The 17,180-nt window shown below is 40.4% G+C and overlaps 1 protein-coding gene across 2 annotated transcripts; it reads right to left on the bottom strand.

Annotated features, from left to right (window-relative positions):
* Positions 1 to 1,050: 1,050 nt before the first annotated feature.
* Positions 1,051 to 16,685, bottom strand: C4H11orf58 (chromosome 4 C11orf58 homolog). 2 transcript variants are annotated; one of them, XM_058663327.1, is made up of 5 exons: positions 16,464 to 16,685; positions 10,501 to 10,584; positions 6,682 to 6,742; positions 4,203 to 4,312; positions 1,051 to 3,014 (listed from the first exon to the last, which is right to left on the bottom strand). In XM_058663327.1, exons 1-5 carry the CDS (start codon positions 16,524 to 16,526, stop codon positions 2,781 to 2,783), a joined length of 552 nt encoding a protein of 183 aa, XP_058519310.1. In that variant the 5' UTR covers positions 16,527 to 16,685; the 3' UTR covers positions 1,051 to 2,780. The 2 variants fall into 2 exon arrangements, with proteins under 2 accessions (XP_058519310.1, XP_058519311.1); XM_058663328.1 differs by lacking the exon at positions 16,464 to 16,685 and having other exon boundaries at positions 4,203 to 4,328; positions 10,501 to 10,563.
* Positions 16,686 to 17,180: the final 495 nt, after the last annotated feature.

Raw genomic sequence — 17,180 nt, forward strand, 5'->3', positions numbered from 1 at the left:
AGAGACCCCTTCTGTGCCTGGTTACATGTGGGTTTGTGTGTAGTTTTCCTTGGTATATACTGAAGGTATGTAAAATAGGATACTGAGAGATGACTATGCTTAAGGTCATTGTTTATTACTGAAGCGATGGAACTAGGATGTGTCTATAGCACAGTGGAGCATTTGTCCATGGTTGTAAACTAAGAGAATTTCTGCCTGGAGGTCTCTTTAATGTAAGATTAAAGTCACTAGTTTCAAAACATTTTAAGACTGGAATGAGAATAACAGAAGATAAAGTAAATACGCAGTGTTTCTAACCACTATTTATCCACTTGGCAATTTCTCCAGAAATAACCTGGAGGGAACTGGATCCATCTGGGATCTTCCACAAAGGACCCCGGGGGAGGTACTTTAGGAGACTAACAAATGTAATACTACATTGATAAATCAACTGACATCTAGATGAGGGCTGCGTAGCTGTTGACAACTTCATCATGTAAAGGAATAGCCATGAAGTCAGCAAATATTTCTACATTAGTTATTTCAGAGGTAAAGTGGTTTCTGGATATTGAACATTAATGCAAGATGTAATTTCTTACGGTGGAGACAAAGTAATGTTTCTACAGTCCTGTGCCTAAGAGGTAGTTATGAAAGATAACTGGAGAGCTGAGCTGAACTTGCCCCTAACTTACAAATGTGACTTTCCTGATCTCAAACATAACCTCCCCTAAATTTCTTTGTATTTTCAACTTTCCCAGATTTAAAGAAATATTTGACTCTCACCGAATAGAAACACCACTGGATTGTGTCTCTGAAAACATTCTTCTCAATAAGGACTGTTAGATCACTAGTACAGGCTCAAATTGAGTATAGGTCAGCCCTGGGAAAAGTGCACTCAATTCTATAAATCACCTGTGTTTTCCCACCCGATAACTTTTTAGGTTTATCAAGATGTCAAGGTATCAATTTCCTTTTAACCGCCACCCCCACCCCCACCCCCCACCGGCCCAACTGGTAAATTCATGCTTAAGAGACAGTCATGGAGATGTGGTGCTGGGACACTACGCCAAATGGACCAATAGATCTAAATTTATTCCAATTCTTAATCTTGTTAATACCCAGTAATACATGAATCACGAACTGAAGCCAAAGTTTCTCTATTTGGAGATGAAGAAAGGCCTCCAGTAGTTACTTCAGAAGAGGGTGCTTCAATTTGTACATTAGAACAAAAACTTATAAAACAACCCTGCATACTTAAACAACAAAGTGATGAAAATACTTTTTAAAACATAATACTGGTCCTCACTTTCATTTTTAAATAGAAATCACTCTTTACCTTCTACTTCAAAGTGGTTAGAACAAGAAATCCCACAGTATGGAGTTTTGAAAACCAGTGGTCAAACTAAAACTGTTAAGTGAAATCTTTTCAAACCAAGTATTTGTTATATGTCACAATACTGTCTACTGCCCAAACTAATAAATCTACATAAGGATAGCACCTATTTTAAACAATGTGAGCAGTTTTTAGAAATTCCAAACTTCAATTCTAAGAATCTATAAACCAGAAATCATTTCTAGTTGGCGTACTCCTCTAACATCCTAATTTCAAAATGACATAGGAATAATTGCTTTTTAAGTTCAGCACATCAAACACATAGCACGTATCTGGATGTATAATAGTTCAGCTCACTAACAGGTCTGACTCACACCTTTTAACTTCTTGGAAATATTAAGATTTTGGACCCAGTTATTCAAAGATCCACTGAGTAGCCCTTAATGGAGTATGTGTTAATCTGCAGAGCAAATTAACCACCTAATAGCAGTCCAGTGATTCCAATCTTATACTAACAAAGGCAGCAATAAAACTGGAAAGTTTCAGTAATTGAATCAAAATAACAGCTTTGAGATAAAACGAACAGAATTTGCTTTAGTTTCTTGTTCAGTAAGCCTGCCCCTCATTTTTAGATAATGAGGATAAAGGTATCACAACCAAATATGGGAAACTGCTTTCTCTTTATTTCGACCTTAAGGAGAAAATAACTTTGGTCACATCTAAAAAAAAAAGGAGGAGGAAAAGAAAAAAATCCAGTTTTACATATTTCTAAGTAGAGCAATAAATGAGAAATCATTTCTGCTGTAAAAGTTGACCCGACTTTATCAAAAACCTAACATACAATGCAATCCAAATTATATAAACACTGCCTGGGATCTTAACATTCCATCCTGACAAGTATGAAAAGTACTTGTTCTCATGTTGCTTTGGTCCAACAGAGGAGAGTTGAGTCAGTAAGAGTAAATTAATTACTTAATCTGCTATCAACATTAACTTAATTTGATTGGCAGCAGAAATATCCATGATGAATATTTCTACCATAGCAAATTAAAGATTATTTTTTCACAAATACATCACAGTATAAATTTTTTGTGAGGAAAAATATGAAGGACCAAACCAAACCAAAATCAAACAAAAGCCCCAAAACAACGAAACGGCTACTACAAACAAAAAGCATCTCCCTGTTACTGCATTTAAAGGGGAGATAAGAGCACTGATGATGCCAATATGAAAGGAAGTTGAGTACTGTATTTATTTCTTATTTTATACAACTCTTACTCTTTACAAAAATGGTTATAGTCATGCCCATAAAAGTGTAACCCATGACATTTGAAAGCAAACACTCTGCAATTATTTAAAAGGGCCTTTTTAAAAATTATAATACAAAGGTCTGTGCTCTAGAAGCAGTCCTCCACTGTGCATTATAACAATAAGGCTTACTTTTAATACAAAGACTAAATGTTTGGAGTTATGACCCACTGGATTTAACAAACATCATTTTGTAATTGCTCTTTGCATCCTTTTTGTTTTTGGGATCTTCCACTTCGTCAGGGTGCTCAGCTGCTTGGAGTTCTTCAGCAGATTCTTCTTTGTCTGATTCGGAATCACTTTCCGAGTCATCAGGACTTTCAGGGTCAGGTGAATCATCATCATCATCATCATCCTCTCCAGCCACATCGCCATCTCCATCTTGATCTTCTACCTAAAACATCAATTAACAGTCTACTTTAAAAATAATCAGCCAGTGTAAAGTTAGGAAACACCCTTAGTTTTTACCAGTCTTAAAAACGGCCCATTCGGAGGCTGAGGGAAGAACTAGACTGAGGATTCAGGCATCTCTACATATTTCATACATTGGCCCTTACGTAGCATTTTAGGACTCTGAAGACCTCTCCCCTAGTTTGAAAACCACTGTAGGGGGCCCGGTGGCATGGCCTAGCGGCTAAAGTCCTTGCCTTGAACGCCCCGGGATCCCATATGGGCGCCGGTTCTAATCCCGGCAGCTCCACTTCCCATCCAGCTCCCTGCTTGTGGCCTGGGAAAGCAGTCGAGGACGGCCCAAAGCCTTGGGACACTGCACCCGTGTGGGAGACCCGGAAGCGGTTCCTGGTTCCTGGCTTCGGATCGGCACAGCACCACCGGCTGTTGCGCTCCCTTGGGGAGTGAATCATCGGACGGAAGATCTTCTCTGTCTCTCCTCCTCTCTATATCTGACTTTGTAATAAAATGAATAAATCTTTAAAAAAAAAAAAAAAAAGAAAAAAAGAAAACCACTGTAGGGCCCAGGGCTGTAGCCTAGTGGCTAAAGTCCTTGCCTTGCACACACCAGGATCCCATATGGGTGCCGGTTCTAATCCCGGCAGCTCCACTTCCCATCCAGCTCCCTGCTTGTAGTCTGGGAAAGCAGTCAAGGCTGGCCCAAAGCCTTGGGACCCTGCACCCACGTGGGAGACCCGGAAGAAGCTCCTAGCTGCTGGATTTAGACTGGCTCAGCTCCGGCCATTGTGGCCACTTGGGGAGTGAATTGCCGGATGAAGATCCTTCCTCCTCTCTGTATATCTGACTTTCTAATAAAAGTAAATAAACCTTAAAAAAAAAAAAAAAAAAAAAAAAAAAAAAAAAAAAGCAAAAAAAACCCCATCATGAGATAAAACACTTTTTCTAACATGTGAGCATGTTGTGTCTACTAAAACTGGGTCCTAATGATCAAGCATAAGCTACAGTAAGCTGGAATCAGAAAATACTTTTAAAACTTTAAGCAATAAAAAATCTTTATGTAATTTTATTACAGCTTTTTACATTAAAATTCTTGGTTGCTAGGTTAACCTAACAGAAATGAGTATCAACTTGAAATTGCCTTTTCCATCAATAAAAATAAGATAATTACTACCTCACTGAAGCCAAGTCCACAATGTCGTCGATATCTTCCTGATAATTTACTGTCCATACTTTGCTGATACTGAGACTCCAGTTCTTCATTAATTTTCTTGTCTTCTTCCCCTGTATGTCCAGTGTACTTTGATTATGTTTCAGTCAAATTAATAAAAACATTTGATTACACAAAAAAAAACCCATAAAGATGCTATCATATTCAGGGCTGAATTTTCTAATTGTGATTATTCTCCTTATACTTACTATGGTTACCTAATACACAATAAAGCCAAGGAAGTATTTACAATTACTAATCTTTTAAACTACAAAAGCACACATGGAAGATAAAAAACCTGTAGTCTAATAAATGATCATTCCCCTACAAGTTTCACCATCTAAAAAAATTTAACAAAACCATTATCTTTGAACAGAAAATAAATACAAACCAATCCTACTCAGAAAATGGATAAAGTAACCTTCAATATGACTCTCCCTCATGTCTTTTTTTTTGTATACTAGTTTACAGAAGCAGTATCAATGTTTTTTTTTAAAGGTTTATTTATTTTTATTACAAAGTCAGATATACAGAGAGGAGAGACAGAGAGGAAGATCTTCCATCCGATGATTCACTCCCCAAGGGAGCGCAACAGCCGGTGCTGTGCCGATCCAAAGCCAGGAACCAGGAACCTCTTCCGGGTCTCCCACACGGGTGCAGGGTCCCAAGGCTTTGGGCCGTCCTCGACTGCTTTCCCAGGCCACAAGCAGGGAGCTGGATGGGAAGTGGGGCTGCCGGGATTAGAACCGGCGCCCATATGGGATCCCGGGGCGTTCAAGGCGAGGACTTTAGCCACTACGCCACACCGCCGGGCCCCTCAATGTTATTTCATGCCATCATATATATCTATTCTGCTATACATAAGTTATGATGCAGAATACTAAATAATCACCCATGAACCTACCATCAAGAACGAGAATGCTCCAATACTATTGGAGCTTCTTGTGTCCAGTACTTTGCAGCAGCTGGACTCAAACTGATGTCCATTTGGGTTGTTACTGCACCACAACAGTGATAGTTTGAATTATTTTTATTCATAAAACTCCAATTTTAAAAGTAAATGCAGGGCCCGGCAGCGTGGCCTGGCGGCTAAAGTCCTCACCTTGAACACCCCGAGATCCCATATGGGCGCCGGTTCTAATTCCGGCAGCTCCACTTCCCATCCAGCTCCCTGCTTGTGGCCTGGGAAAGCAGTCGAGGACGGCCCAAAGCCTTGGGACCCTGCACCCACGTGGGAGACCCGGAAGAGGTTCCTGGTTCCTGGCTTTGGATTGGCACAGCACCGGCTGTTGCGCTCCCTTGGGGAGTGAATCATCGGATGGAAGATCTTCCTCTCTGTCTCTCCTCTCTGTATATCTGACTTTGTAATAAAAATAAATAAACCTTTAAAAAAAAAAGTAAATGCAAACTTCCATTCCTCTTCCTTCCTCTCCCCCTGCGCATGGTGCGGCTTCCTGACCCAGTTTCCCTTCCCTCTCCTATCCTCCTTCATCTTATCTTGTCCCTTATCCTGTTTGCCCCTCCTGCCACCATGGTTGGAGATGCTTCCCTTCTCTCTTTCCCTCTACCCCTGCTCCAGCTCCTACTTAGTGGAATAAAAGAACCTCCTAGGTAAAACAAACAAATGAAAGAACTGAATGCAGGGCCAACACTGTGGCACAGGTTAAGCCACCTGCAGCGTCAACATCTCATCTGGGTGATGGTTTGAATCTCACCAATCCAGCTCCCTACCAATAATCTGGGAAATCCAGATGAAGCTCCTGGTGCCTCACTTTGGCCCAGCCCAACCCATCCAACTGGGTAGTGAACCAATAGACAGCAACTCCGACTTTCACATAAATGAATCTCAAAAAAAAAAAAAAAGTAAATGCAGCAGTTGAAATGTTTTTCCATTCTGTAAAGCAGAGGGATACTTGTTCTTTATGTAACAATACAAATCAACCTGAAGTAACTCACCAGAAAAATTACTAATTTCTACAATGCCAGCCAGGTCGGGTTAAAGAAGCCCCTGGCCCGAGATGGTGTGGCCATTTGGGGATTGCACCAGTAGATGAAGATATCTCTCGCTCTTTCTCTCCCCCTCTCTAACTCTTACAAATGTTTTGTTTACTTAATCTAGGTCATTACAGTCTGTTATTAACAATGTACAAGATTAGGGTCAACTTTCACTAAAAGAAAAATTATTAATTTAAATGACAACTAATTGTTACACACTTTAAAGAAAAATTCCATACATATCATGGTTGGCAAGATGATGTACAGAAACTGAAGTTATAAAGTTTCTTTTTTTGTTAGAATACCATACTGACAACATATTCTCCTTTATTAAAAGTGCAAGACATTTGATATACCAAAAACATACAATTATTGCATATGCCAAATTCAGCATTTGCTAAATGTTTTCATGGATATATTTCTTATTACATACATTTTACTTTCTTACCTGTTCGGAAGTGAGATGTTGATTTGTGATCTCCTATGACCAGACGACCAGTATGTTCTTTCTATAAGAGGCAGAAAATGTAAGAATTTGAAACCACTACTTTAACACAATCATTATGTCAATTATGTGAAAGAAACTATTCCAGGCTTCTGGAATATAGTGAAGACAAAGGACCAAATTAAGATCTCTATGCTGACAATTGAGTAAGGGCAGTGACAGGCTGTGGAAATAGACAAATGTCATCAGTAAGTGAATATGTAGGTTAGATAACAGTAGGTATCATTAAATAAAACAAAAACCCATAAACTTGATTCAAGATTACCAACTGATGAGGGTACTTAATTACTTTCATTTATAAACTCTTTTTGGCTCACGTTTAGTTTCATAAAGTCTAGCAACTAAAACACAGGTTAAGGGAGGTGTTCTGCAGGTTAATCAAAGCCCGCAATACTCAAATCCCGCATCAGAGTATCAATCTGTGTCTCAGTTCTGCTTCTAATCCAACTTCCTGCTATTACATTTCGGGAGGCAGCAGCTGCTGATGCAGCCCTAGGTGCCCAGCCACAGGCACAGCAGATGCAGGCACAGCCAGGCTCTTGGCTTTGGCCTGGTCCATTTGGTGTGGACATTCTGGCAGTGAACCAGGAGCTGTGCTATCTTCTCTATGCTCTGCCTTTCAAGTACTGAAGATAAACACATGTGTAAAAACAAGGGAAAGGAAAAATCAAAAGGACCTTTGCAAAGCAATCGTAACCAACCATCTGGGAAGATACAACAAATCTTCCTGTTGTTAACACTGGACACATTCTCCATAAACAAAATTATGTAACTGAAAGGTTCTAATTTGATATTTAAGTAAATCATTCAATGTGCTATTTTATATTGTCAAACACATCCTATTAACACGACTTGAATATAAGTGGTATTGGGTCCGGCAAAATAGCCTAGTGGATAAATCCTCGCCTTGCAACTGCCAGGATACCTTACCGGCACTGGTTTGTATCCTGGCTGCTCCACTTCCCATCTAGTTCTCTGTTTGAGGCCTGGGAAAGCAGGACGGCCGAGGGCCTTGGGACCCCGCACCCGTGTGGGAGACCGGGAAGAAGCTCCTGGCTTTGGATCACTCAGTTCCAGCTACTGTGACCACTTGGGAAGTGAACCAATAGACAGAAAATCTTTGTTTCTCCTTGTCTCTATAGATCTGCCTTTCCAATTAAAAAAAAAAAAAACAAAAAACAAAAAAACAACTGAAGAAATCTTTAAAAAATAAATAAATAATGGTATCAAGTTATTTTAGGATGGCGATAACTCACTGGTATATTCTTTCTCAGCTGGTTCCCTGGTGACCAATGATGCATGCTGGCCAAGATTTGAAATATAGTTGTACTTCGTGACCATAAATCTAAATGGAATAAAATCCTCCCTCATGAGTTCTGCCCACACGCATGTCTGGGTATGTACTAGCCCCATTCTCTTCAATAAATCATGGCTTTCTGCTTACCTCTTAAAACAAAAACCACTCAACTGCCCATATGAAGATAATCTCAACCAGCACTGGACAGCAAAGAATTTGACCTATGTGAACAACTATTTGCTTATGGTCACTGTAAACTGTTAGGATATTTAAACATCTGAAGAGTTTTCATTTTACTAGGCTACACAAGCCCTCTAAACTCTTGCTTTACATAATTTTAGCATCTTTGCATTTGTTTGAACAAAGAGAAATTTGACTGCTTTCTATGAAAAATGACAAGTTACTGGAAATCTAATCAATAGGATACTCCACCGATGTTTCCTATATATGTATGTCTCAAATGTTTACTATTAAACTCTTATTAACTCCTCCTTATCTTTGTAAAACCTGATCAGTTGTTTCTGGGACATTTGTTTACACTGCTAAGCCAGCTGCCCTTTTCTGGTTCCCCAGCACTACCTGCATAGCTATCTAATAGCAATTATAATTCTGTATCGCCACTTTCTTGTTTGATAGCTTCAAACATATGTTATTAATCTATGCCCCAGGACCAAGTACAATACCTAAGCTTGTAATAGGTAGTTAATTATGCCTTTTAGGCATGGATGCATTTTCATGTATGAAACAACTGGTACAACTTCATTTTGAGATTTTTCTTTTTGTTTTTTTTTTAAACATTTATTTTTATTGGAAAGGTAGATATACAGAGAGAGGAGAGACAGACAGCAAGATCTTTCGTCTGATGAAACCAAGCAGCTGCAATGGCCAGTACTGCACCAATCCGAAGCCAGGCGCCTCTTCCGAGTCTTGGGACCATGCGGGTACAGGGTCTCAAGGCTTTGGGCCGTCCTCGATTGCTTTTCCAGGCCACAGGCAGGGAGCTGAATGGGAAGCAGGGCCGCCGGGGTTAGAACCGGCGCCCATATAGGATCCCAGCATGTTCAAGGCAAGGACTTTAACTGCTATGCTATCGTGCCGGGCCCCATTTTGAGACTTTTCAAAAAATATTTTGCTATTACTTTCTAATTTAATTTGTAAGAGGATTACTGGGACAATGCTATGAAAATTAAGTTACTTGCTTCCGTAACTGTCTAGAAACTCCCAAATATATATGTAAAAACAAATTTGTGAGAGAAATTTTTTTCCAATAGGTTATTTTCCTTGCATCTATTTTTTGTATCTTGCATTAATCAAACAGAAGAATTTCAAGATACATTCAATGTGGGTCCGGCACAATGGCCTAGCAGCTAAAGTCCTCGCCTTGAATGTGCCAGGATCCCATATGGGCGCCGGTTCTAATCCCGGAGGCCCCGCTTCCCATCCAGCTCCCTGCTTGTGGCCTGGGAAAGCAGTCGAGGACAGCCCAAAGCCTTGGGACCCTGCACCTGCGTGGGAGACCTGGAAGAAGTTCCTGGCTCCTGGCTTCAGATTGGCACAGCACCAGCTACTGTGGCAACTTGGGGAATGAATCAACGGACCAAAGATCTTCCCCTCTATCTCTCCTCCTCTCTATGTAACTGGCTTTGCAATAAAAATAAATCCTTTCTTTTAAAAAAAGATACATTCAATGTTTTAAAATTTAGATTTTTGATAAGGGATATTTTCTAGCTGTAAGACATATTACTGCACGCAGAGGTTCCTGCTAGTTGACATGCCTAGAAATACTTTTTTTTTTTTTTTTAAGATTTATTTTATTTCCATTACAAAGTCAGATATACTGAGAGGAGGAGAGACAGAGAGGAAGTGGAGCCGCCGGGATTAGAACCAGCGGCCATATGGGATCAAGGCGAGGACCTTAGCCACTAGGCCACGCCGCCAAGCCCCCTAGAAATACTTTTAATCAATTGGTCTAACATGACCAATCAAAAACTTTCTCATCTCCTTTTTCCCAGTGTCCTTGTACCAAGTTCTCTTTTCTACAGTCGCCAAACCTCACTGCCAGAAGCACTGAAGATGCTCAGAGTGGTCTGAAATAGCACAACATGGGGGCAGGTGTTTGGCTCAAGGAGCAAGCTGCCATCTGGAAGCCCAGCAATCCGCAGCAGTGTCTGGCTTTGTGTCCCGGCTGTGCTCAATTCCAGCATCCTGCAAAAGCACACCCTGGGTGATGGTTCAGAGTGAAGTCTCAACTTGTGTGAGACTTGGAGTGAGTCTAGGTTCCCACTTCAGTGTGGCTCAAACTCAGCCATCAGGGGGATTTGGGGAGTGAACCAGCAGAAAGGCACTTTCTCTATGCCTTTTACTGTAATTTCAGTTCTTCTCATTTACCATACACTTAAAATGCATTATTTTCACAGAAATAGTAAAAAAAAAAAAAAAAAAAAAGCAAAGCAGCTGATGCTTACCTTTCCGGCACCCATAAGTCTCAAGAACTTCTGTTTTCTCTCTTCATTACCTAAGTCTGCTGTCTCCCAATTGCTAGATCCAAGCTGAAAAAGAAGTCAGTTGATTACTTTTTTCTTAAAAAAAGTACTGAAAATTCAGTCTACCTGTAACTCTAGTTCTTTCCCCGGTCAGTTTTTCAACATGAAGCAGGTTCCCTGTTCTTGCTTAGTAATCTAAGCATTTGCATCACATTCTGATTCAAACACAGCCCTATTACCTCCAGGTAGCAGAACCTTGTTGTTCCCAATCAGAGCGTCTCCAAAGTTTCTATGTATCACAATGACCTCCAGTGCTTGGCAGCAACTTATTACTGGGCTAGGGTTTCACTTTCACGGGGTCTGGGATGGAGCTCAAGGCTTTGAATTTCTAAGTCAGAAGTGATGCTAACTTTGTTGAAGTGAGGACCACATTTTAATACCCAGTATCCTATAGCCTTGCAGGGATTCAGAGCAACTAGTCCCCTTTGAATCCAGAAGGCTGTCACAGTTGTTAAAATTTTAAGAATTCAGGCATTATATGAAGCTCTGATGAACAGTATATCATCAAGATGCATCGGAACCAATTTTCCAGTTTCTTTTGAACAACTCTAGGTATTGTGAAGATTAATGTCATAATTTTTCTTGAAGGTTTCCCAAAGACAAAAAAATTTGTTTTTTAAAAGAATAAACTAAAGGAGCAGCCTTTGTAGCACAGTGGGTTAAGTTGATGCTTGGGATGACTGCTTCCTATATAGGAGCGAGGGCAACTCCATGTTTCCAGTCCAGTGTCCTGCAGATGCACCAGGGGGGCAGCAATGTACCTGCTAGCCCAAGGTCATGATTTCCTGCCACCTACATGGGGTTCCTGGCTACTGATTTTGGTTTGGCCTATCCCTATTATTGAGGGTATCTAGTGAATAAAACAGTGAATAGAAGATGCCTTTCCATCTGTCTCTCCTCTGTCACAGTGCCTTGCAAACAGAAATGTATTAAAAGAAACTAAAGCTCATTCTATCTTGCAGTTATCAAACAGGGCCACAGAATCCTTTAATCTAAGAAACATCCCAGTAATAGTATTTTCCCCTATCTCCTGAAACTGATTTAAAATTTCATTATAATTCTGATTCCCAATTACCCTAAAAAATGATTAAAATATTAATAAAATAGGGGCAGATGTTTGATACGAAACTAAGATGACTTCGATCCCCAGCTCCTCTGCTTCCAGCCTCCTGATAACGTCCACCCTGGGAGACAGCAGACGCTGGCTCAAACATGCAGGCGCCTGCCACTCATGCGGAAGAATCAGACTGAGTTATAGAAGCCTGGCTTTAACTTGGCCCAACTCTGGCCATTATTATGGGCATTTGGCAAATGTTTTAAACCAGTAGAAATAAGATCTACCGGGCTTGGCGGTGTGGCCTAGTGGCTAAGGTCCTCGCCTTGATCCCATATGGCCGCTGGTTCTAATCCCGGCAGCTCCACTTCCTCTCTGTCTCTCCTCCTCTCAGTATATCTGACTTTGTAATAAAAATAAAATTAATAAAAAAAAAAATAAGATCTACCACCTACATAGGCTATGTTTGTATGTTTCTGGATTTCAAATGCAATGTAAAAGATTCTTAAAACATCACCCTATTTATTTGATTGCTTTTCCCATAAAAACAAGTACTAAACACTTAAGTCTATCTGCAACTGCAAATTTTTTTCCCCCATCAGTTTTAAAACATGAAGCAGGTTCAGTGTTCTTGCTTAGTAATTTAAGCATTTCCATCATATTCTAATTCAAATATATCCCTCTAGGTTTCTGTTGTCTCCTTTTAGCTTTCATGTCACACAGATGAAAAGTGTTTTTCCACTTCTCTTCCATGATGTGAATGAGAAGGTAAATGCAAAACAATAAAAGTTATATTCCACATTAATGATGGTGAAACCAACAGTTTGTGCAAAAATCTCAGACAACCATTCTTTGGATGCTGAAGCACCAGAAGACATTTTCTCTAACCTGAGAATCAATGAAAGACACAGGAAAGAAAAAGGAAAACGGTACTTGTAATTGAAGAGCCAGTCAATAAAAAAGATTTTCCTTGCAATAAAACAAGGCTATCACATTTTTCTAAAGGAATGCATGTCTATTTCATCTTTTATAATGTATACGTGCCAAAATTTACTTCAGTCAGTTGGCAGACAAGAGGTGAACGCAGATGCAAATACAAAGGTGACTAGAAGGATGACACAGAAATGAAAACATTATTATCCTAACTGAATTTGTAATATGAAAATGAAAATGTTGTACAATTACGGAGCAAAGATAACAAACCCCTCTTCCACACAAAATTATAACAGAAGCTTTCAAAAAGTATTCCATTATACTTTAATGATGCAAATGCAATAACTAAAAGTACCATAAAGCTTAAGTCTATTAGAATAGATATGAAATCATAAATTACAATGTTCTAAATTTACACGACAGCTGATGATGAGCAATCACTTTTATTCAGAGAATACTTTTTGAGTACATATAATATAAAAACTATTAGTAAAGTTGTTTTTCACTACCCCTTTATTCCAAAAATTATTCAAGACTGAAAGAATATGAAAAATGATAATTATTTCTCCTGGACACACAAAAATTAAAACATCTGTACCATACTGGACTCAGCTGTAGTTCTTCTATTTTGGTTACCATCTAAATTCCAAATCTCTACTTATTTCCATGTTGCTACTCATCTTTTTACAAGTTAATTTCGTTCTTAATTATTTCTGGCTCAGTATGGTTTTGAAAAACTAAAAAAACAAATTCAAAGTCTCAGTGAAGCTTCGGTTCTGATTCTCAATAAATCTTTTGTTCAGAGTCTGGTCCTGACACTGAACTTAGTTTTAATATACATCTATAAAAGCTTCTAGAAAAGACTGTCTTAACAGTGTCAAAGTAACACATACAAGTTAAGCATCCTTTACTTGAAAATCTGAAGTAGTTCAAAACTTTCTGAGTAATGACATGATACCACAAGTGGAAAATTCCCCACCTGAACTTGTGATGGGGTTATAATCAAAATGCACGAACACCAGAAATACTGCATATAATTATCTCCAGGCTATGGTATAAAGTATATATGAAACATAAGTGAATTTCATGTTTAGGTTTAGAACCCATGCCCATCATATCTCATTATACAAGCCTAAATATCCCCAAATCCAAAATAATCTGAAATTCAAAACACTTCTGGTCCCAAGTATTTGCTGATAAAAAGTCCTAACCAGCAAATCACTTTTTATTCACATTCTCTGGAGAGCTCTTTGTAACAGTAATTTAATAAATAAGGACACTGAGGCAGAAAGCCTTTCCTTTGAAAGTCCTCTGCTCTTATTATTCATGACAAAATTAGAGTACTGACAGTAGTCTATGAACTAGTTACACAAAGTTAAAACAATTGTCTAAAAACCAACTTTTAAAAGAGCAACCACTGAGTGGTCTTAAGCTGATCTGGGGTCTCTGAAGCAGATGGGGAGTGAGGCAGATGGAAAACACACACCAGTCTCTACAACAAAACCCAAAAAACACAGAGGAAACGTCTTCATAATGTTTTTATATATAACTATGTCATTTACAACTTCTAATTAAAAAAATAATTAAGTCTTTATGGTTGGTTATTCCCATCAAAGACCTCAGCACGCAAACACCAAACATCAGGTGGAAAAGTAGAATTTTGAAAGCACACATGTACTTAAAACATTATCGGAAGTATCTGTTATTACAATATTACCTTACACTTTCTACAAATTAGCTTCCTTTTCTCCACTCCAACCAAACCAATGGAACCCCTAAGTTATCTTCAGCTTTAGTATCACTCACTATAAAAATGTACCTGAGGTGGGCATTTGACCTAGCAGTTAAGACATGCTTGTGAGGCCTGCACATACCTCCCCTTTCAAAAAGTTTCATTTTTTTTTTTCTTTGAAAAGAGCTCAAACCGGTGCCCATATGTAAGTGTGCTGGTCCCCATCTTGCTTATTGGGTGTGCCATCTCAGTTCTGCTCCTGAGCCCAGCTTCCTGGGACTTAGTAGGGAATGGTTCAAGTGCTTGGGTCTTTGGGAAATGTGCACCGAGTTCCCATTTCCTGGTTCTGGCCTAGCCTATTTGCTGCAGGCATCTTGGGGTGAACCAGCAGACCAAAGACCTCTCTGCATTTTAAATAAAAAATGTTTCCTAAACTACAAAACACATCAGTTTACCTAAAGTTGTATTCCGTTATTTAAAATCTTTAAAATATTTTATTAACCCATTATGTATGAGCTCATAGAGGAAAAACCCCTTTCAATTATCTTTTACATGCAGCGGGATCTTCCTTAGAAACTGATGACCAAGCACATATATTATATGGAATTCTATAACAATTCAGAGGTAATTTTAAATGTATACCTTTTAAATGCTAAAAAGGAAGTACTGAAAGATAACTCCCAATTATGAGTAAAAATGAAAATGTTTCTAAAACAAAAAATCACTACTAGGGCGCTGTAATATTAGCAGCATTTCTATTTGATAGTATGAGAAGATTCCTAACTTTGAATTGCTAAACTATAACCATCCCCACATAACACAATGCATATAGGATGGGAAAGGTATTAAAACTCATCCAAGTTAAAATTATTTCCTTAGAGTTTGTGGGGAATTTTTGAAATCTTGTAACTTTACCTGGTGCTGAGTGTTGTAGCAAAACAGATGTTTGACATCAAATCATAGTTTATAACACCATGGAACAGCTTTTTAAACAGCAGCCAAGTTACTTAAAAAACCAAATTCTTAGTGAATATTAAATCACTATGTTTACAAGGAAAAACCAGAAAGCCAGTAATCGGGAAATGAATAAACCCCATTAGGTAACCATTCATTCCCAACTATTTGACTACTAATAATCAATTTCCTTAAAGACTATTCTGGTCCTGTTCCACCTTCCACCCAAGGGGGTGGGTGTTAACACCATCTCTCATTTGCTCCACGGCAGTATTAAATGAGCTTTTCAAGGCTTAAAGATGTTATGAAATGCACTGAACTACACCATGTCCTTTCATCCTTAAAGATGACCTCTCCACGCCCTAATTCCAATAAATTCCGAACAATATTTTTCAAACTATTCGTTTGGAGACCTAGATTTACGTTCTCTAGTTATCTGCAGTTTCCATGACACCGCGCTAGGGGCTAAGAAAGAACGAAAAATAAAAACCCTACAAAATCTAAAATAAAGCCCTATACTTACTCATCTTTGAATTCCGAACACCTGGTATGACAGCAAATACTTAAAGGATTACTTTAAGGACCGAAACGTTTGTGTATTTCAAGCGATAGCGCTAGCGTTTCAGAGGAAGGTGATGGAAGGACGACCCAGCAGCTGACATCAAAATGGGCACCCAGCTCTCGGCGCCCTGGCCCTCACCTCCCCCAGCCAGTGCCAAGCCACAGCACACATTCCCGACTTAGTGCTGTTCTCGGTTCATCCACACTAGGAAACGATTACAAAAGTACGCCACCGACACAAGGCCGAAAACCCGCTCACGTGCGCACGAACACTGCGCCATTGTCATGGTAACGACCGGGAGGGTCTTGCGTCTCTCACCGGAGTCGCAAGGCCCGAGGCAGCCGCTTGAGCAGCCCCCAGAACGCAACTCCCAGGCTTCCTCCACTAGGCTCTCTCCGCTCCCGACCCTCTCAGAATTTCTTTCCTCAATCCCCCCTTCCTGCGCAGGCCTCCGGCTCTCGGCGTGCGCTGCTTCAACCGTGCCGACCTTCATAAAGAAATGGAAACAATGCCCATTCTTCACCTTCCTCCCCCTCGAGCCCACTCCTTCGAGCCTCCTCAGGCGCTTCCTCCTCCTTCACCCACCCTTCCCGGCCTAACCCAGCCTACAGTAGGCCTCAACCCTCATCCACGCCGCCATTGTTATTTACATCGTCGTCTGGGGAGGCTGAACGCTTCACCCCGTGCGGGTGAGACTCCCTCGCAGCACTCATAGTTGCGGTGATCCCGGTGGGAAAAGCCGAAGGCCCTCGCCGTGCTCCTCAGCCGCGACAACGCCAGCCCGCAGCCTGCCACCAGTCCCAGCAGCGCCACTAGAGAACGCAGAGCCCCTCCAGGCCTTCTCCGCCACAGTCGTCACCTATGCGGCCGTTCGCCACCACGGAGCACTCTGGGAGTTGTAGTTTTCTGACTCGCTTTGCGTCGGTCAAACAAAAGAGATAGAAACGTGACTGAAACTACAATCCCCAGAAACCCTATGGGGCGCGTTTCGCACGGTGTGGCGGGAGTGCCCTCAGAGGCGCCTCCTTCTTCGGCTGAGGGAGAAAGCTTTCCCGCGGATGAGTATGGCGGTGAGCGTTAGTTGTGAGCTTCGTCGCCACAGCAAGGTTAAAGAGTGCGTTTTAGACTTTGACCCCCAAGTGTTGCCCCGTCGGCAGATGAATCCGTCGTGGTTGCGCATCGACAGTTTAATGTTTGAGGCTTATTGAACCCTTGCGAGAGCACCCTCCACCCAGACAAAAACCTGAACAAAAAATGGCTTCTACCATTGCCGCTTTACTGTGTGTCCCCGGTTGCCCTAGGTGTTCTAGGTGACCTGCCGTGTGGCTTCCTCGAAGATTATGAAGAATATCGCAAGTTTTTCTTCC

The sequence above is a fragment of the Ochotona princeps genome, chromosome 4 (genome assembly GCF_030435755.1).
Source record: "Ochotona princeps isolate mOchPri1 chromosome 4, mOchPri1.hap1, whole genome shotgun sequence".
NCBI lineage: Eukaryota > Metazoa > Chordata > Mammalia > Lagomorpha > Ochotonidae > Ochotona > Ochotona princeps.

What these genes read in the sequence shown, in the direction of transcription:
- C4H11orf58 (XM_058663327.1), bottom strand. Translation starts at nt 16,526, where the DNA reads ATGAGTGCTGCGAGGGAGTCTCACCCGCACGGGGTGAAGCGTTCAGCC. An exon ending in AACATCTCACTTCCGAACAG is followed by an intron (nt 4,313 to 6,681) that starts GTAAGAAAGTAA and finishes CTGGACATACAG; the next exon opens with GGGAAGAAGACAAGAAAATT. An exon ending in GTGGACTTGGCTTCAGTGAG is followed by an intron (nt 3,015 to 4,202) that starts GTAGTAATTATC and finishes TTGATGTTTTAG; the next exon opens with GTAGAAGATCAAGATGGAGA.